The sequence below is a fragment of the Rhincodon typus genome, chromosome 20 (genome assembly GCF_021869965.1).
Source record: "Rhincodon typus isolate 14 chromosome 20, sRhiTyp1.1, whole genome shotgun sequence".
Classification (NCBI taxonomy): Eukaryota; Metazoa; Chordata; class Chondrichthyes; order Orectolobiformes; family Rhincodontidae; genus Rhincodon; species Rhincodon typus.
This window is the reverse complement of record NC_063351.1, coordinates 11,995,877-12,017,138: the sequence shown is the minus strand read 5'-3', so window position 1 is coordinate 12,017,138 and position 21,262 is coordinate 11,995,877. Positions and strand designations below refer to the sequence as shown.

Genomic DNA, 21,262 nt, shown 5'->3' with positions numbered 1-21,262 from the left:
CAGAGTCTAGGAATTCTGTAGCTAGTAACTCATCTCGTCTCCACAATATCAGGGCACAAGTCAGGATTGCAATACAATACTTTAATTTGCCTGGGTGACAGCAGCTACACGAACCCACAAGAAACACATCATCATCCCAGGACAGAGCAGTCCATTTGATTGGTACAGCATCCACCTTGAACATTCACTCCCTTCACCACTGACAGAGTAACAGCAGCGAGTACTTTCTACAAAATGCACTGCAAAATAACTAACCCAGCCTCTACCAGCACCTTGCAAACACACAACCTCTAATGACCTATGACCAGGGCAGCAAGATGCAAGTAAATACCAGCACCTGCCTTTGAAGTCACACACCATTTTGATTTGCAACTATATTGCTGATCCTTCATTGTTACTGGGTCAAAATCCTGGAACCATCTTTCTGACAGGATTGTAGATGTCCCTACACCCCAAGGACTGCAGCACGACAAGGAGGCAGCTCACTGTCACCGAATTCAGAGCAATTTAGAGATGGGCAATAAATGCTGCCCAGCGAGCAATGTCCACATTCTATGAAGGCAGAAGAAAAAAAAATACTAACCTTGAAATTTGGTGAGAAGTATCTGTTGGCCTTGTCTTTATTTGCCTTGTCAAGTTCATTTTTAGTCAATGTAAGGGCCAGATATTCTTTGTCATTATCTGTACGCCAACCATCATCGTCCTTGTCTGTAACTATGCTGCCATTTTCTACTTTATCTAAGTTCTCATTTGGTTGTGGGATGAAGAATGTATTTATCCAGAAATGGAACATTTTATCCTGAAGAAAAGAAAATAACCTGTAAATCTCATTTAATATTGAGAGTCTGGAATCCATTATAAGACATAATTTGGTCCATTTAATCCATGCGCTGGTTGAATATAATCACAACGTTAAGACTTTTTTAGCCTTGAAAATGACCAGCACTGCTAAAGAAGTACTGTGGTGATCACTGGTTTGTTAGATGGTGAGCAAGAAGGGTTTGAAGGGAATACTATGTCTGAATCCTGTTCAAGATATCGGCAATGTATAAGGAGTACAGGTCTTCAGTTTTTAATAACATGTTTTAGATAAGCTCTAAAGCTCGATTTTCAAGTAGATTAGTATTGAATCCTGTTTCCAAACAGTAATTTCTGCTTTCAGAAATATGGAAGTAGATAATAACTGAATTACTACCACTGCAGCAGTCTTACCATCTTCTGGATGTCTGAGCATATTTTCTTACTGTATTGGGGAAAGGCACCAAAGAAAAATGCATGTGGCTATTAGGAACAGAACAATCAAAACCAGACGTAAATGATTGAAAGAGCTGCTAATTGAAATTTTTGAATACTGTAATAAATTGAGAAGTATGCACTCATACAGACCTGGTAGAAGACTGACTGCAGATGTTGCATTCCTAGAGGAGAGAAAAGGCAAGGAAAGGAGGAGCAAAAAAAAAACAAACAGTACTTTTGATTGTTTTTAGTAATGAGGAACTGATGAAATAGGGAGATGCAAACTAAAAAGAAACTTGTGCAAAAAAAAAATTTCTATTTGCTCAGGTTTATTTTCCAACTTTCTGAGCACAATTTAGTTTCCACTGTGTCAAGTTAACAAATCTCAATCAAAAATGTGGCAGTGATGCTACAGAAAGAAGCAACAAACATTCAGCACTCCACTTTCAACTACAATTCAGCAAAACTTAGTGAAAAAGCACAGGTCTAGGCACTGGGAGTAAAAAAGACGTGGCATATTTCTGTACCTCCTGCATTTAAATAACGTGCTAAATGACACTTAAGGGATAGAACTGCACATGAAAAATAGCCACTTGGGTCACCTCAGGGGTCCACGCTTGTGGAACGGCATTTCATGAATGCCTTCAGATTGGCAGGAAGACAACTGATGAAAAAATGAAAACCCCTTTCCCTTCTCCTGCTGGTGAACAATTTCCTTGGCGAATACATAGATAGTGCCAGATTTTTCACATACCTACTCCTCATACCAATTCTGAAATTCAAATCGACTTTAGAAAATTAGATTGCCTATGTAGGTCAATTACAGAAGTCACTGGTAATTGTAAATGTAACATTAAGTGAGATAAAGAAAAAATCTCCATTGTATGCTATATGCAAATAAATCATTAATAAACAAACCTATTTATAAGTGACATAGCACATAGCAGGGAAATTTTTTCTATACCAAGTAATAACCACCTTGCTATCTCCTAGTAACCACCTATGGTAGATAAAGTTACTACATTTGTCTGATTTAATTTGGAGGAATAAGCAGAAAATAATAATGATGCTGTTAACCAAGATTTGGCAATTTTGATTGTGATGTACCATACCATCAGACTATGGCCATCACAATGTGGAGGTGGGGGGACAGTTGACTGCATGCGTGCATGCTTATTTGTGTAAATCTGTGTAATCAGTTGAGATACACAAGTGCTTAGAATGATGGAACACTTTTTATTTGATACTCAAGGTCAGTGTTAAGCATTTCCAGCTTCAGTACAGAAGGTCGACGTAAATTTCCAACCAAACTATGGATCTCGGTCCCACCTCAGAAGTGCACACCCATCTTTTTCATTCCTGTATCAACTTTTCTGTGTCATCAATGATTGCAAGTTAGTCCTAAATTTAGAGAGGTTGTGTTTGACATCCACAAGAAACTGGATAAAGTCCATCTAAATGCATTTAAGGACATAACACAAATGGGTGTTGCTTGGATTGGAGAAGTTGAGGGTTGGAAAGTGGGTCCACATTTCATTTTGATATAATTGATAATTTAAGTTGAGGCATTAAAAGTACGTGAAAATTTACTGATCACGTAATTGTGTTCCTTGGTTTGCAAAATGACCCACAATCACTTTAGCAATAGCAGGCATGTACTAATTTTACAGAAAAGAATTAAAAGCAAGAGTTTATAGTTTGTATATAGCATATCACCAGAGATTAGATCATCATCACTAGTTATGAGGCGAGACTTGAGACAACTGGAGTATATTCAATGAAGCAGAAAAAGCCAAGAGGAAATTTTAATCAGAGATAGTAGGAACTGCAGATGCTGGAGAATCCGAGACAACAAGGTGCAGGGCTGGATGAACACAGCAGGCCAAGCAGCATCATAGGAGCAGAGAGTTTAAAGCAGAGGAAGATATATGGTAATTACACTGTTTGAGCAATCAGGCAGAGTAGACAAGACTGATTTAATGGGCTACTTGTGTTTATAAATTTTTATGGTTCTATAGTTTGTAGCAAGAGAGATTATCATCCCTTTCCTTTTGAATTGAAGTCCTGACTCACTTCAGTACCTAGTTCTCCTATTTCTTACAGCAGAAGAATTGTAAATCTAAAGCATTGAGTTTTGACTGTCTTTCGTATAAAAGCCCATCCAATTATTCAAAACAATGTCAGATGGCAGTACCTGTTAGACGTAGTGGTGACATAATAGACTCTAGAAATTCATTGACAGTTACATTCTAAAAATGTTTTAAGTTATCCAACATTTGTAAAATCTATTACCCTCCCTTTTTTGATCAGGTCAAGGATTTCAACCGCTGCATCAGGATTTAATCTCTGATGCCCAAAACTGATTTGTGCTTTATTTCTTGCTGTCTGTTTAGGACCTGTTTTATCTGATGTTTGCCACAGAAGGCTGAGCCAACTAATTAGGAAACGGGATCTTTCTTGACTTACCATGTAAAAATTAAATTTCAGATTGATAAGCTTGCTTCTACAAATATATCAATGTTCACAACTCTGGGTTTCAACCAGTTTGAAAATCAGATGCTGAACCAGCTTTCAGTCAAAGCTATTTTATCAATGGGATTCACACTTCCAAAATATTAGAATATTAAGGAAGGTAAAACGTATTATAATGAAGTCAGAACAGTTCAATAATGCAACTGTTAGTTGTAAAATAAGAAGGAACTGAATCGCAAGAAAAGAAAATGCAAGCAAGTTTTTCCATTAATGATTCACTTTTACAGTTCACCAGAACTTGAACAGATGGCAGCATGGTGGTTCAGTGGTTATCACTACTGCCTCACAATACCATGGACTCAGGTTCAATTTCAGACTTGGGTAACTGTTTGGGTGGAATCTGCACGTTGTCCCCTTGGTCTGCGTGGGTTTCCACCAGGTGCCCCAGTTTCCTCCCACAGTCCAAAGATGTGCAGGCTAGGTGGATTAGCCATGGTAAATGCTGAGTTACGGGGTTAGGGTTGGGGGGCTGTGTACGGGTCTGATGCTCTTTGGAGGGTTGGTGCAGACTCAAATTGGCCGATCAGCCTTTTTCGGCACTGTAGGGATTCTATGAAAAAGATGCACAGCAATGGTTAATAGGTTATAATTTAATATGCTCTGGTGACAGGTCATTGACATGAAATGTGAACTTTATTTCTGTCTCCACATATGCGGCCAATCCGGTTGAGCAGTTCCAGCAATTTCAGTTCTCATTTCAGATTTCTTGCACGTGTAGTATTTTGCTTTTATAATCTGCATGCATTGTTTGCAAAACAAATTCAATCTCAGCGTTGTGTTTGGTTGTTGAATCTTTTGCTGATGGAATTGTGGGTGTGGCAATTAAACAACTGAAATTATTGCAATATTCTTTTCCACTTGTTTGGAAAAGACTACTGAAGGCAAAACCTCTCACATTGCACTTTACAGATTAAAGGTGGCTGGGTCCTTGTTATATACACATATTTATAAAATAAAAAATGACTCCAGATTGGGCAGGAACAAACCTTTTTCATCATCTTGTTCTGTTTGTGGAAGAATTCCACTTTAATATCTCCACACACTGGTAGAGGTTGAGGAAAATCAAAATACATGTACTTGTCTTCACGCCTGGTCGGTCCCAAAGAGGAAGTGAAGATCTTCACTTTCAGCTGCGAAACCACAAACATAGGGTCTAAGAAAGAACAAAAGGGTTTTAACTTTTCACTTCGAACAAAGAAAAAAAGGAAACATTCACTACAAGGTTCTTTTTGTTAATGGTTATACTCTTAAATAATAAAGCAAAGTGATACTGGTGTCAGTGGCACACAATCTTAAAACTTAAAGGGTTCATCTACCCATCGCCTTCCCAAAAGTCAAGGTCTTGCTTCCTAATGCTCATTAATAGAACATGCAGAATATTAGCATAATGGTGGCTAAAACGGGCTCTATAACTGACCTCCCTGGACTAAGGATGTGAAGATGATAAAAGAAAAGATGCTTTAGCTCTGACTGCACAAACAAGCCTAGCAGTGACACACATCATCTTAAAATGTCCAATTAACTCTCTAGGCTCACTTGTAAGTAATGGATACTTAAGTTAAGCAAGCAGAGCAGCATCAATGCTAATTTTTTTTTCACCCACCAACTTAAGTCTTTCAGGGTATTTGAGGGGGCTGTAGGGGAATGGGGTTTGCTTAGTATTAAAGTTCAATATGATATCAAACATATAAAATTAGAGTGCTTTTTTTGAAGAATGAAACTGTAAAAGCAACATGAAACAACATAACAAGCACCCATCACAATACTGATAGACTGAAACAGCAATGCACTACTAAAACTTTCTGCCCTTTCCCTATAAATAGACAATACTAAAAAGTAGTAAATAACAACTTACTGCATGTTCCGCCACTGAACATCGGAACAGTTTCAAATTGCATCTTGTGAAACAGTAATGCCACTGGCTTGTAATCCAATCTGTGCTTCAAAAGGTAGCTGTAATAGTATACATAGCGCCTCTGGCTAGGAATCGTTACACCCTAAAAGAGATGCAAAATATATGCATGTATATTGTTCAATACTGCAATACAGTTACTTTGAACTGTTCAGTTTCTACTATGTACTTTACTCCAATTCCCGGCAATGTAGGCATTAAAGAGATGCCTAGATAATATTATACATTCAGAACAGCAGTATCAGTGACCAATTTTGCATTGCAACTGTATTTGTATGGCAAGTCCGCTTTAGTTTCTGGTCAAGGTAACCCCAGGATGTTGGTAATAAGGGATTTAGTGATGGTGACGCAATTGAATATCAAGGGTCAGTAGTTAGATTATCTCTTATTGGAGATGGCCGTTGCCTGGCACTTGTGTGTCACAATTGTTGTTTGCTATTTTTCAGCCTAGGCCTGGATATCGGCCAGATCTTGAATTTGGATATGGACTGCTTTCAGTATCTGAGAAGTCATGAATGGTGCAGAATACGGTGCAGACATCAGTGAGCATCCCCCCCCACCTTCTGACATGATGGAGGATAGGTCATCGCTAAAGCGGAAGAAAGCCCAGGAACACCTGCAGAAATGTCCTTGAGTCGTGATGATGGACCTAAAACGACCACACCATCTTCCTATGTGCCTGGTGCCTCTATATGCCCCTCCAATCTTCAGAGTTTTCTCCCAATTCCCAAAGACTCGAGTTTTACTCGAGCTTCTTGATATCACACTTAATCAAATGTGGCCTGATATCATTCTCACCTAACCTCTGGAATTCAACTGTACTTTCAATGTTTGAACCAGACTGCAATAAGGTGACTGGCCCTGGTGGAATCTAAACTGAGCATTACTGAACAGTTTATTGAAGAACAGACACTGCCCAATGGCATTTTTGATGACATCTTCCATCACTTTACTGAAGACCGAGATGATAGGACAGTAATTGACCAGGATGGATTTGTCTTGCTTTTGTACAGGAAATACCTGGGTGATCTTTCACATTGTTGGGTAGGTGCCAGTCTTGTAGCTTATTTCATTATGGCCTCTCACCATAATTCTACCAAGGAAACTGTCCCTGCTTAATTTCCACAAAGGAAAGGCCTTAGTTGATACCATAGCACTTACAATGGAACACTGGCAATCATTCTTAACCTTTCTTGCACTCCACAGAAGAACACGTCTTCATCGGAGTCAAGTAATGAAAGCTGGATTCTTATCTATTTCTTTTACATGTATTTCTTCTATAACACAATAGCTGCATTCCTGTGTGACCTCGTGCTATAGAAAATCATTTTGGAAAATCACATTATAGGGAAATCACTATAGAAACTCTCTATACTGCACAGTAGAAAGTTCACGTTATCCAAACAGTGTCCATTATTAATCAATTACGTTACAGCCAATTCACGTTAATAAAACATGCATTATAGCAGAAATACCTGTATTTATTTTTTTCAACACAATCAATTGTATTCACCTTGGCAGAATTACACACCAACAGCTGTTTACCGTTGTTACCACAGTTAAGCTACGACGTTGCCTTATTTTGAATGGTCACTAGAAATAACTTAGAACCAGAACCTGCTTTGGTGGCCGTCAATCCTTACTTTAAAAGGAAGTGCTTTCATTGCCAAGTGAATGTCAAATTAGACATTCTTCTAAATGTATTTCATGAACAAAAACCTCATGTAGATTTTAATATATTGGGGGTAAGAGTTGTTCACAGCTGAACAGCAGCAGTTTCAGTCGTAAGATGAAATTACCATGTAACAATATCCTACCTGTGATCTACATGCATCCGACCATCAGACTTATTATGGAATTCTCTTCAGATTTAGTATCATTCTTGGATACATGCATCACCATCAAGGACAGGCACCTCAGTAACTCATTCCACCGTAAGCCCATGGATAACCTCATTTACTGCACTTCTCTAGCTTCCACCTTAAACACATTAAAAAGGCATCCCCGATGGACAAGCCCTGTACATACACAGGATCTGCTCAGATGAGGAGGAACGCGATGGACACCTAAAGATGCTGAAAGATGCCCTCATAAGAATGGAATATGATGCTCAACTCATCAATCACCAGTTCCAATGTGCCGCAGTGAAAAACTGCTACGATCTCCTCAGAAGACGGACACAGGACACAACCAAGAGTACCCTTCATTGTTCAGTACTTCCCTGGAGCGGAGAAACTACGTCACGTTCTTTGCAGCCTTCAATGTCATCGATGACAAACATCTTGCCAAGATCATCTCTACACCTCCAATTCTTGCCTTCAAACAACCACCAAAGCTTAAACAGACCATTCTTTGCAGCAAACTACACAGCCTTCAGGACATCGACCACAACACCACGCAACTCTGCCACGGCAACCTCTACAAGACATGCCAGATCGTCAACGTGGATACCACCATTACATGTGGGAACACCACCCACCATGTACACGGTGGATACTCACTTAACTCGGCCAATGTTGTCTACCTCATACGCTGCAGGCAAGGATGCCCTGAGGCATGGTGCATTAGTGAGACCATGCAGATGCTGTGACAATGGATGTATGGACACTGCGCAACAATTGTCAGACAGGAATGTTCCCTCCCAGTTGGGGAATACTTCAGCGGTTAAGGACATTCAGCATTTGATCTTTGGTAAACGTCCTCCAAGGCGGCCTTCGGAGATACATAACAACACAGAATGGCCAAACAGAAACTGAAAGCCAAATTCCATCTTGGGTTCATGTCGTGCTACATGTAACCCCTCCATACTGTTGTGTGTTGTAAAATCTTCCTTACTGTTCTATTTTAACACCATCTTGATAACTTGTTATGATCTCTCTACCTTAATTAGTCTGTACAGTTTTGGATTACTTGTTACTTTGGTTAGACCCTCTGAATGCAACTCATATCTATTATGTTACTCCAGCCATTTGGTTTGTCTCCAGCACCATCTTATTTTTATTTTTTTGTGATTATCGCTCTGCCTCAATTAATTGGATCATAGGTCACCCCTTCACTTGCAGTTCAGCTGTTGACATTTTACTCACACCATCTGACACTTTTGATCACCCACAGAGACTGCTATTCAGAATGTCAACATTCCACTCACACCATTTGTGCAACCTTTTGATCTGTCTCCATATAAATTTTGCGCCTGCGTGCTTTCTCTTCAGTTCACTTGACAAAGGAGCAGCACCCCAAAACCTTGTCATTTCAAATAAACCTGTTGGACTGTAACTCTGTTGTTGTGACTTCCCAGTCCAACAGTGGCACCTCCACATACATGCATAAGCATAGATGATGAATAGGAGAAATAGCCGTTTTATTCCCCCCCGTGCTAAGCTGTATGATGGTAATGTAATGCCGTGCCACTGCAGTTTGGCAAATAGGTGCGGCATCACTGCCACAACACACACAAATGCAGCAATTCATCCAAGTAGGACAGTAATAGTTCCAGTTGTAATATCATAAATCATTTTTCTCATGAAAGATAATGGGCAATATTGATACATTGTATAAATATTTATTCAGCAGAGAGGGGTGTAATTATAAACCCTTCAATGTTTCACTGGTATCAGGTGACCACTGAACTTGAAACAGGTGGCTGTTCTTCACTAGAAACAAACAACAGAGCATAATTTAGCACTCAGCCAATGCCACAAACAACAAACTTCCACAAGAAAAACTACTTCTTCTTCAAACCTCCAAGAACTGCCCTTGAGGGTTACTGCAGTACACCAGCTGTTGCTTTAACTATAATCAGCCAACTCAGTACACATTAGTAAAGGAATATGGGTTCATTCAGTCTAAATAGCTTAAAATCACATCGATTAGTGCTTTATTCATTAGGCCATTAGCTGAAATCATTGTATTTGAAGATTTATAACAGTTTCAAACTTCAAACTTTCCAGAGCATCTTGCATTACATTCTTAACAATACTGAGAAAACTGATGCAAGTTGCATGAAATGCAAGCATAATAAAATGCACAAATATTCTATGCAATATTTGGTAGCAAGAGTGACAACAATAAGCTAGTGATGACAGTTGTATATTAATTATTTTTTACAGCTTACTTACTTGCTAGTAGATTTCTTTTCCAAAATGGACACAAAATGCATAACATAGAAGACAGGAGAAGGAACTGGCCATTCGGCCCTTCGAGCCTGCTCTGCCATTCATCACAATCATGGCTGATCGTCCGACTCAGTCGGCCTAATCCTGCTTTCGCCACATAACCTTTGATCCCATTCGCCCCAAGCGCAATATCTAGCTGCCTTTTGAATAGATTCAATGTTTTGGCATCAACTACTTCTTATGGTAACGAATTCCACAGGCTCACCACTCTTTGGGTGAAGAAATGTCTCCTCATCTCCGTCCTCAACGATCAACCCCGAATCCTCATACTGTGGTCCTTGGTTCCGGACACACCCACCATCGGGAACATCCTCCATGCATCTACCCTGTCTAGTCCTGTTAGAATATTATAAGTCTCTATGAGATCCCCCCTCACTCGTGTGAACTCCAACGAAAACCATCCCAACCTAGTCAATACCTCCTCAGATGTCAGTCCCGCCCTCCCCAGAATCAGCCTGGTAAACCTTCGCTGTACTCCCTTGGGAGTAAGAGCATTCTTCCTCAGAAAAGGGGACCAAAACTGCACACGATATTCTAGGTGTGACCTCGCCAAGGCCCTGTATAACTGCAACAACACAGCCCTGTTCCTGTACTCGAAACCTCTCGTAATGAAGGCCAATATACCATTGGCTTCTTTACCATCTGCTGCACCTGCATGCTTACCTTCAGCAACTGGTGCACAAGGTCACCCAGGACCCACTAAACATTCCCCTCTCCCAATTTACAACCATTCAAGTAATAATCTGCCTTCTTGTTTTTGCTTCGAAAGTGAATAACCTCACATTTATCCAAGTTATACTGCATCTGCCATTGATCTGCCCACTCACATAACTTGTCCAGATCATGCTGAAGAATCTCTGCATCCTCATCACAGTTCACCGTCCTAACCAATGTGGTATCATCTGCAAACTGAGATGTTACACTTTGTTCCCTTATCCAAATCATTAATATGAGTAGCTGAGGTCTCAGCACCGATCCCTGTGGTACCACACTAGTTATTGCCTGACAATTTGAAAAGGACCCATTAATTCCTACTCTTGGTTTCCTCTCTGCCAACCAGTTTTCTATCCATCTCAGAGATAGTAGGAACTGCAGATGCTGGAGAATCCGAGACAACAAGGTGCAGAGCTGGATGAACACAGCAGGCCAAGCAGCATCACAGGAGCAGAAAGGCTGACGTTTCGGGCCTAGACCCTTCATCAGAAATGGGGGAGGGGAAGGGGGTTCCGAAATAAATAGGGAGAGAGTGGGAGGCGGATAGAAGATGGATAGAGGAGAGGAAACAAACAGGTCGAAAAGGCGGGGATGGAGCCAGTAAAGGTGAGTGTAGGTGGGGAGTTAGGGAGGGGATAGGTCAGTCCAGGGAGGACGGACAGGTCAAGGGGGCGGGATGAGGTTAGTAGGTAGGAGATGGGGGTGCGGCTTGAGGTGGGAGGAGGGGATAGGTGGGAGGAAGAACAGGTTAGGGAGGCGGGGACGAGCTGGACTGGTTTTGGGATGCGGTAGGGGGAGGGGAGATTTTGAAGCTTGTGAAATCCACATTGATACCATTGGGCTGCAGGGTTCCCAAGCGGAATATGGGTTGCTGTTCCTGCAACCTTCGGGTGGCATCGTTGTGGCACTGCAGGAGGCCCAGGATGGACATGTCGTCTGAGGAATGGGAGGGGGAGTTGAAATGGTTCGCGACTGGGAGGTGCAGTTGTTTATTGCGAACCAAGCGTAGGTGTTCTGCGAAGCGGTCCCCGAGCCTCCGCTTGGTTTCCCCAATGTAGAGGAGGCCACAACGGGTACAGCGGATGCAGTATACCACATTGGCAGATGTGCAGGTGAACATCTGCTTGATGTGGAAAGTCTTCTTGGGGCCTGGGATGGGGGTGAGGGAGGAGGTATGGGGGCACTTCCTGCGGTTGCAGGGAAAAGTGCCGAGTGTGGTGGGGCTGGAGGGGAGTGTAGAGCGGACAAGGGAGTCACGGAGAGAGTGGTCCCTCCGGAAAGCAGATAAGGGTGGGGAGGGAAAGATGCCTTTGGTGGTGGGGTCGGATTGCAGATGGCTGAAGTGTTGGGAGGATGATGTGTTGGATCCGGAGGTTGGTGGGGTGGTACGTGAGGACGAGGGGGATTCTTTTTTGGTTCTTATTGCGTGGACAGGGGTGTGAGGGATGAGTTGCGGGAAATGTGGGAGACACGGTTGAGGGCGTTCTCGACCACTGAGGTGGGGAGAAGTTACGGTCCTTGAAAAACGAGGACAACTGAGATGTACGGGAGTCGAATGCCTCATCCTGGGAGCAGATGCGGCGGAGGCGAAGGAATTGGGAATAAGGGATGGCATTTTTGCAGGAAGGTGGGTGGGAGGAGGAGTATTCTAGGTAGCTGTGGGAGTCGGTGGGCTTGAAATGAATACCGGTTTCTAGGTGGTTGCCCGAGATGGAGACAGAGAGGTCCAGGAAGGAGAGAGAGGTATTAGAGATGGTCCAGGTAAACTTAAGGTTGGGGTGGAAGGTGTTGGTGAAGTGGATGAACTGTTCGAGCTCCTCGTGGGAGCACGAGGCAGCGCTGATACAGTCATCAATGTAACGGAGGAAGAGGTGGGGGTTAGGGCCAGTGTAGGTACGGAAGAGGGATTGTTCCGCGTAACCTACAAAGAGGCAGGCATAGCTTGGGCCCATGCGGGTACCCATGGCCACCCCCTTTGTCTGTAGGAAGTGGGAAGAATTGAAAGAGAAGTTGTTGAGGGTGAGGACGAGTTCGGCTAAGCGGATGAGGGTGTCAGTGGAGGGGGACTGGTCGGGCCTGCGGGACAGGAAGAAGCGGAGGGACTTCTATCCATCTCAATACACTTTCCCCAATCCCATGGGCTTTAATCTTGCACAATAATCTCTTATGTGGGACTTCGTTTTCTGAAAGTCCAAATATACCACATCAAATAACTCGCCTTTGTCAACTCTACTAATTACACCTTCATAGAATTCTAATAGATTCGTCCAGCATGATTTCCCTTCATAAATCCATGCTGACTCTGTCTGATACTGCCACTGCTTTCTAAATGCTCCGCTGTGAAGTCCTTGATAATGGATTTGAGAATTTTCCCCATTACCAATGTTAGGCTTGCTGGTCTGTAATTCCCTGCTTTCTGGTCTGTAATTCCCTGCTTTCTCTCTAACTCCCTTTGTGAATATTGGGGTGACATTAGCTACCCTCCAGTCTGCAGGGAGTGTTTCAGAGTCTACAGGATCCTGGAAGATGACTACCAATACATCCACTATTTCTGGAGCCACTTCCTTGTGTACTCTGGGTTGTAGGTTATCAGGCCCTGGGGATTTACCTACCTCTAACCCCATCAATTTGACCAGCACCAGTTCTCTACTAATATTGATCCCCCTCAATTCTTCCCTCTCACTAAATCTTGCATTTACCAACATTTCTGGTATCTGATTTGTGTCCTCTTTTGTGAAGACAGAATCAAAGTATGTATTCAGTTGCTCAGCCATTTCATTGTCCCCTATTATACATTCCTCTGTTTCTCTCTGTAGGGGACTTACATTTGTCTTCACCAATCTCCTTCTCATATAGACTCTCTTAAAGTCAGTCTCGATGTTCCCTGTAAGTTCATAAGCACACAATATTCTAAGTGTGGCCTCACCACAGCCCTGTAAGCTCATAAACACATAATTTCCAATATGTGGATCCATTTTTCATTTAATTAATCTCTACATTACTTTATTTAAAGTTAACAATATCCACACAGCATGTTAATCCTTTGAGAAGCTATTTTATGGTATACACCATCGTCTCTCAGCTCATGTATAACAGTGAAGTGTTCTTCTACCGTCTCTCAATATCTATATGCAAATTATATCTTCTCCTTTTTTCTATCAAAGGAGTGTTTTACTGCCAGAAAACAGAATCAATCCCTTAGTGCCTTCAACTGCTCTACTAAATGATCTAGCCCTGTTCAAGCTATCCTATGCTCAGTTTCCCTTTTTGATCAATTTTGACACCCTACTATTAGCTACAGCATGAACTTTACAGTATAAATTGGCTGTAAAAGCACAATTAATCGAGCCTTAATAAAGCAATGTTACAGGGAACCCATGCTTACAAGACTGACTAATGAAGAAGGGCAGGCATGATTGGAGGAGATTGGAAATAATGAAACTGTTGATAAGTTTTCTGAAACGAACACGTATATGTCATGAATAAAATGTAGATCAAATAAACTAGTGCATAATATTATGGAAAATGTGCTTATGCTCTAGAGTTGTATGTGCTGGGAATATTGGCAGGAAGTGGAAATATTTATGACACGATAGATATCAGTGAGGAAGTCACTCAACATATTATTTCGATTATCCAAAAATTTTCCAAATAGAACATCAAATGGTTTTCCAAATTAGTACAGAATTCCACACATTCCATGCAACAAATCCCTCTCATTGAACACTAGTGCTCTTACTGAATTGCACTTGCTCTTGGTTCCCGATTTCTCAAATTTAAAACTCTTCATACTTGTATTTAAAACTCTTTATACCTTCACTCCCCACCTCTAAACTTCTCCACCTGTACAATGCCTTAATACACTATTCCTGACTTGCCTAATATGTTAACTTGCCTCTGTTCAAACCTCTATTGGTGGCAAATTACCTGTGTTCTACAAACTGGAATTATGTCCCAAAACTCTTCTGGTTTATAAATCTCTTCAAACCCACTTCTGACAGCTTTTTCTCATCCCTAATATTTCCTTCTTTGGTTGGCTCTTGGTCCCTATGAAAAGCCTTAAGACAGTCTTCTAAGTTGCTATATAACTGTTGTTACTACAAAATTAAGTTATGGATTTATCTTTTTAGGATTTACATTTATTGTTTATGCACCTTTTTCAACACATTTCCTTTTTGGCTTCCTCCAGTTTTTACCCAATTATATTTTTTGACAGCCTTGCAGCTTTTTTTGTGAAACTTCGCCAAACCTTGAATGCCTCCCTTATGACATGATTACCAGAAATAGGCATAGTACTTACCCAAGGTGTGGTCTGGGTCTGAGGAGGGCACTATATAGTTTAAGTATGACAGCCATGTAATTAAATGGTGGGAAGGAAATACAGCAGCAAATTTTCAAGTAATTTTCAAAAACATGCAAGAATTTGAAAGCAATAATAATGAGGGAACCTCAACTAACCAATTTTAGGCACAAAGGAGGAATTGCTGAGATCAGCACAAGTGAACATTTTTGATCCAGTAGGAGGAAAGAAGCTACTCCAGATTTATTTCCAGGGAATGGAACAGGGAAAGTGAGACATGTATTAGTGGCGGAGCATTTAGAAAACAGTGTTCAGAATACTCAACTGGGGAAGAACTAATTTTATGGGAGTTGAAAAGGTCTGGCCCAGGTGGACTGCAATCCAAGAATGACAGATCTAATAGTAAATAAGCAATGGGAGATCTTCAAAGATAAAACAGTCCGGATACACACTCGACATAGTGGGGAAAGGGATGGCAAAGATAGATAATACGTTTACTGTCAGGTTTGCAATTTTGTAGAGGACCAAGAATATATCCAAGGACAGAGGAAACTCAAAAATGAAAACAGAAGCAAAGATCAGATGAGACGAACAAAGAGCTTGTTTTTATAAACACAAAGGATCATAGCGGTGTGGTGATATTATGTCAACCTGTGAGACTGTACAAATCCCAACTGAAGGATGCCTGTAGCGCTGTGATAGTTTCCCTACCTCTAGGTATAACAGTCCCACCTCTCATTGAGGTATGTCATAACATGTTTGAATAGGTTGATAGGTTGAATAGGTAAAAATGTTTGATTAAAAAATATTTCCTAAATAGTAAAAAGGACACAAAGCTAAATTTCAACAGATTTGTGACAAAAAGATCCTGTGGAGGGAAAAGATATGCCTATTGCTTTGTACTCGCCTTCACTAATAAAAACAGTTTTGCCAATGTCAATGAAAAAGGGAGCAAATTTAAAATAGATTATAGATGGAACAAAATACATAAAAGAGACCCAGAATTGATGGGATGTATCCTAGACTGTTGATGGAAGCAACAGTAGACACTGCAGAAGCTCTAGTTAAAATATTCCAACTCATCTACGATGTAGGAGTGGCGCAAGAGGACTAAAAGATGCTAAAGAGTGGGGCAGAGATAAACCTGACAACCACAGTTCAGTTAGTCTAATATTGCTGGTGGGAAACTTTTTGACAAACTAATCTACGGCCAAATTATCGGAACTTGAAAAGATACAAATTAATGTCATCCAGTACCTATGCGTTAAAAGGCATATTGCATTTGGCCAACTCAACTGAGTTTGCTGAATTAACTGAGGGCTGAAGGCAGGAGTTAAGGTTGCATATTTGGACTTTCAATGAGTGTTTGATAAACAATGATGCAAGAGGATTTGGAGCAAAATGAAATCCAGGGTTTAAAGAGCCAGACGTACACAAGGTAAGAAATTTGTTAAGGGAAACTTGTTATGGAAAGCAGAGAGGATTGATGAACAGTTGTTCTTCAGACTATGGAGGGTTACAGTCTCCATGGGTTTGATGCTGGCTCTCATTCTCTTTTCCATGTATATGTACATGACACTGACTTTGGTATATAGGGTATAATTTTCAAGTTTGCAGAAGAAATGGAAGTTGGTAATGTAGCAAATGGGGATGAGGATTATAACAGATTTCAGGATAAAAAGTAGACTGCTGAATTAGACTGACATACCAGATGAAATTTAATGCACAGAAGCGTGAAATGATTCACATTGATGGCAAGAACGAAGAGAGGCAATTTGAAATGTGAGATAATTTTAAAAGGGGTTGCAAGAATAGAGTTGTAGAGGGACGAGTTGAAAAGGTTGTTAAAAAGGGATACAAATGGCAGGAAGTTGTATGGTAAATGTACATAAAACACTAGCTCTAGTATTATAGCCAATTTCAGGCACATTTTAAAACTGAAATGGAAGGGTAGGGCTGAGATTTTATAATTGTTCTGCAAACAAATCTCTCCACGGACTACAGCAATATGAAGATGTCAGAGTTGTACCTTGAACTGTTAACCCTGTAGTTCCTAACTTTTGTCCGCTGCGACTTCAGTTTAGGCCTGCAAATGGACAATGGCATCAGAGGAGAGGAGGGAAAACAACAGAGAGTAGGGATGAGGAAAAGGGGAGGAGAAGACATGAGAGAGCTACGATGGATTGGTGTGGTAACATCGGGTAAGGGAATCTCGACATCAGCCATTGAGATCTCGGAGCTTGTGACCCTACTTGATGTCCCAACACTCACTTTGGGAAACTATGTTTAACCCATGGAGGGTGCTATCAATTCTGGCCACTGTTCTAAGAAATGCAACTTTGTCTTTAAAACGTAGTCTATTAGTTTTCAAACATTCACAGAACCAAAGAATGAAATAGCACAGATAGAGGGTCAGGACTTACGAGAGGATGTACAGGATACTTATTTGAATGGTGACTCGAAAGAAAGACTTTAGCATGTGGAGAGATCAGAGGAAAAAGAAAGTATGCTTCTCCATAAAGCAGAGAAGGTTAAATTAAGATTTGTCAGGAGTTCAAAATTATCGAAGGGTTTGAGAGCAAATCAGGAGAAACTGTTATCAGTGGCAGAAGAATTGCTGACCAGAAGACATAAATTGAAGATAATTAGCAAAAGACTTAGAGGCAACATTAGGAAATAAAATTATAAAGCAATGTGTATGATTTAGAAAATCGTGGCTTGAAAGGGTGGTTGAAGCAGGTTCAAGAACAACTGATGACAGGTAACAAATGCCTCATAAATGGTAGAAAGAGGCTACGGGGAAAGCGTATGGGAGTGCAGCTAATTGATCTGCTCTTTGAAACTGCCATGCAAGCTAAATAGGATGAATTACCTCCTATGAATGTAAGATTAACGCATCAAATTTTTCAATTAAAGCTGTGCTGGTCTTACTGATGGCCAGAATTGTTAACTGATTCCATGAGTTAACATTTCAAGCTATATCATAAATATTTTCATACTGCTATGGCCTGAGGAAACATTTGCTTGCAGAACAACTAAGATCTCATTTTAATACATGGTGGATACCTTAATACCTGTTGCTTTCAGAATTTCATGACCTGCGTTGTCAAAGTAGCCTTCCTTGCTCTGGGCCTTGTCATTAGTTCTTTGGCCAGAGGAAGCTGCACTGAAATTCCAAACAAGAGCAAAAGCACTAAATCATCCAAAAGTGAACAGTCGATCAACTCCAAACCACATCAGAAGAGAAAGAGCAATGCAGGATTTGTTGGAAGAAAGTTTCCTAAACAAAAAAGTTAAATGAGCAACATCATGCCTACAGTTGGAAATTTAGTTTTCCTCCTCCCCAACTACCACATCTAATTTCAGCACAAAGAAACAAAACTGGCTGTGGTAATCGGAGGAAACATCAAGGCATTGTGGAACTTCCAAAAGTTCACTGCCCTGAAAGGTTCAGTCAAGACAGCAAAGCTTACTCTAAGAATGCACTCTCGTCAAGGTTGTTACCTTACAAATAGTTTGGAATCAAATACTCCTTGTTGTCTTAAGGTGATGTATGACATTAAATGCAACCATCCAATAAGCTTTGTTTATCAAGTCTATAAAAAAGTTCATAAAAAAAGTTCATAAATCAAACAGTGGATTTTATTCCAAGAATACCAAAAGATGATATTACTAACAGTGGATACAGTTTACTGAGCTAAAATGAAACTTAAGATTTTCTTGAAAAGAACAAGAGCTCAAAGATTTCCTAATCAATATGTAAATTTATGGAGTGATCAACTGTTAATGCATGCACTCCACTAAACCTTCTGTATTACAAAAAAAGGCAGTAACTGTTTCTCGTGCAAATAATTTAAAGAGTAAAGTGTTTCAGGGTTCCTTTCTAAATTTGGGAAAAAACAATTTTGATGTCAAATCACCATCTTAAAAAGGCTGAAACTGTAATTATACCATCTGTGGACAAAGGTTTTCAATTCCACAGTGCATACCTTCAAAGGAAAGGATCTTCTAAAAGCCAATAGTGATATAAACGTTTAATGCTGGAAATATTATTCCTTGAATAAGCCCCACTTGACAGTCACATAGGAAACTTGTGGTAAGAGATTGCAACAGTTCAGTTTTCTAATTTGTAGAAACCTTGTATAAAATTCTAATGGACTGGTAAAACTTCTAAATAGTAGTGGCAGCTTTGGATGGTTGAAAATCTTGGTACTTTGAGACCTTGCGACAAAAAAAAAGGTCAATATGTGAAAGCTACTAAGGAATGGATAGGCCTCAGTGGACCTCTGTGCTAGCTTCAGCTCCAGAGGATGCACAAATATTTTACCTCAGGGGTGTTAAGAAGAAAGCCAAGGATGACGAGGGTAAACTTGGGTTGCACCTGTACCACAGACAATACTCAAATCACAATCGCAGATTGACTGACAGAAGTGAGAGAACATTTTGTTTGGAAACAAATTGTTAGAAAGGATGTCTTGCAGTGAATAGAACCGGAATGCTTGAACATGAAGGCCAATCGTTTGAGTAAATACTACTATGATTTGGAGTGCAGCTACCGACACTAAACTGTACAACTTCGTAATGACTATGAAATAAAGGATTTCTCATTTCCTATGTACCAGTTACTGGCACTGATTACGGCAGTTTTTGGATCTATCTTGAATCTCTCTTCATGAAATGTGGACTCAATATGGCAAGTCTGATTAGTGATGCACAAAGATCCCGAGATCTGAGTGGGTTTGTTATAATGAAGATCATGACTAACGAAATGAATATTGCAAAATTATGTAGAAGTCCACAAAGGGGTTGTTGACAATGAATGTCAAAATATAAGTAGCTGAATTGCTTCTTATCCTTATCTATTGGCTTGTTGACTCACAATTTAAATGTACTTCTTGTAGCATATCTACATATGCTCCGCACAAGCAACCCCAGACATCGACGACGAAGACAGTCACTTGTACAGAAACTCTTCCCTGCTACCATTGTTACCATCCTCTTCCTCCATAGTCACTTTCCAGTACTGAAACTATGCCCACAGTTCTACAAAACCACCAATGTCTTTGGCAACATGGTTGCAAAGAATGGATCCTTCATTACAAAGAAATAAACAGTCATAAACAAACAGTCTGTGTCTGTGTAACTCGGTCATGCTGACCAGATATCCTAAATTAATCTCGTCCCATTTGCCGGCATTTAGCCCATATCCCTTGAAACTCTTCCTATTCACATACCCATCCAGATACCTTTTAAATGTTGTAATTGTACCAACCTCTACCACTTCTCTGGCAGCTCATTCCATACATGTACCACACACTGTGAAAAAGTTGCCCCTCAAGTCCCTTTTAAATCAGTCCCTTCACACCTTAAACCTACACCGCCTAGTTTTGCACTCCCCCATCCTATCCATTTCCCTCATGATTGCATAAACCTCTATAAAGTCATCCCTCAGCCTCCGATGCTCCACAGAAAATAGCCCCAGCTTATTCAACATCACTCTATATAGCTCAAACCCTCCAACCCTGGTAACGTCCTTGTAAATCTTTTCTGAACTTTTTCAAATTTCACAACATTCTTCCTATAGCAGGGAGACCAGAATTGTATACAGTATTCTAAAAGTGGCCTAACCATGTCCTGTACAGCTGCAACATGGCCTCCCAACTCCTATACTCAATGCACTGACCAATAAAGGCAAGCATTCCAAATGACTAGATAATCTCCTTTGAAATACTGCCATATGAACTTTTGCATAAGTGAAGACAGGTAACATGTTATAGTCAGTCTGTAGTGGCGCAGTTGGTTGAGGACAGTGTCCCACACCAGAATCTGTTCTTAGTTTAAGTGTTACTTAAAGAATGTCATTTCTAACTGTGTGGGAATCTCCCACTCTTGGCCCATCAGACTTGATTTTACACTCAAATCCGTGGAGTGAGGCTTGAAGCCACACTGTCTGGCTCAAAGGCTTATGCAAATAACAGAACCATGTTAACACCATGGGGTTTCCTTGCAAATGAACATTACAGAACTGCACAGAAGGCTAATGCTGTCATGTGTTAGCTGCCATCTTGAAAACAACTTTATACTGGGAATAACATTTTGACAGTAAAGGAGAGAACAACAATGTTTGACACCAGTTTAAAAGTAGAACACCCTGGTGAACTGTCCAAAGTTATGTCATTGAAGATCAAACTAGCAGTTGGCCATTTCCTGATTGATCGTAAATTACCAATACTTTCTTCATTACCAGACTAATCAATGAACAAAAACCGAAAGAACTGCGGATGCTGTAAATCAGGAACAAAAACAAAGTTGCTGGAGAAGCTCAGTAGGTCTGGCAGCATCTACGAAGGGAAAAACAGAGTTAACGTTTCGGGTCTGGTGACCCTTCCTCAG

At 40.6% G+C, this 21,262-nt stretch overlaps 1 protein-coding gene across 1 annotated transcript in view; it reads right to left on the bottom strand.

The window, feature by feature from the left end:
• The window catches only part of ptenb (phosphatase and tensin homolog B), a 54,390-nt gene that overhangs the window by 9,934 nt on the left and 23,194 nt on the right, over window positions 1-21,262 (bottom strand). Inside the window, exons 5-7 of the mRNA XM_048609165.1 lie at window positions 5,624-5,765; window positions 4,755-4,921; window positions 563-799 (exon numbers count right to left, since the gene is read on the bottom strand). Of these exons, the coding sequence (XP_048465122.1) occupies window positions 563-799; window positions 4,755-4,921; window positions 5,624-5,765 (546 nt within the window). The remainder of the gene's footprint in view (window positions 1-562; window positions 800-4,754; window positions 4,922-5,623; window positions 5,766-21,262) is intronic.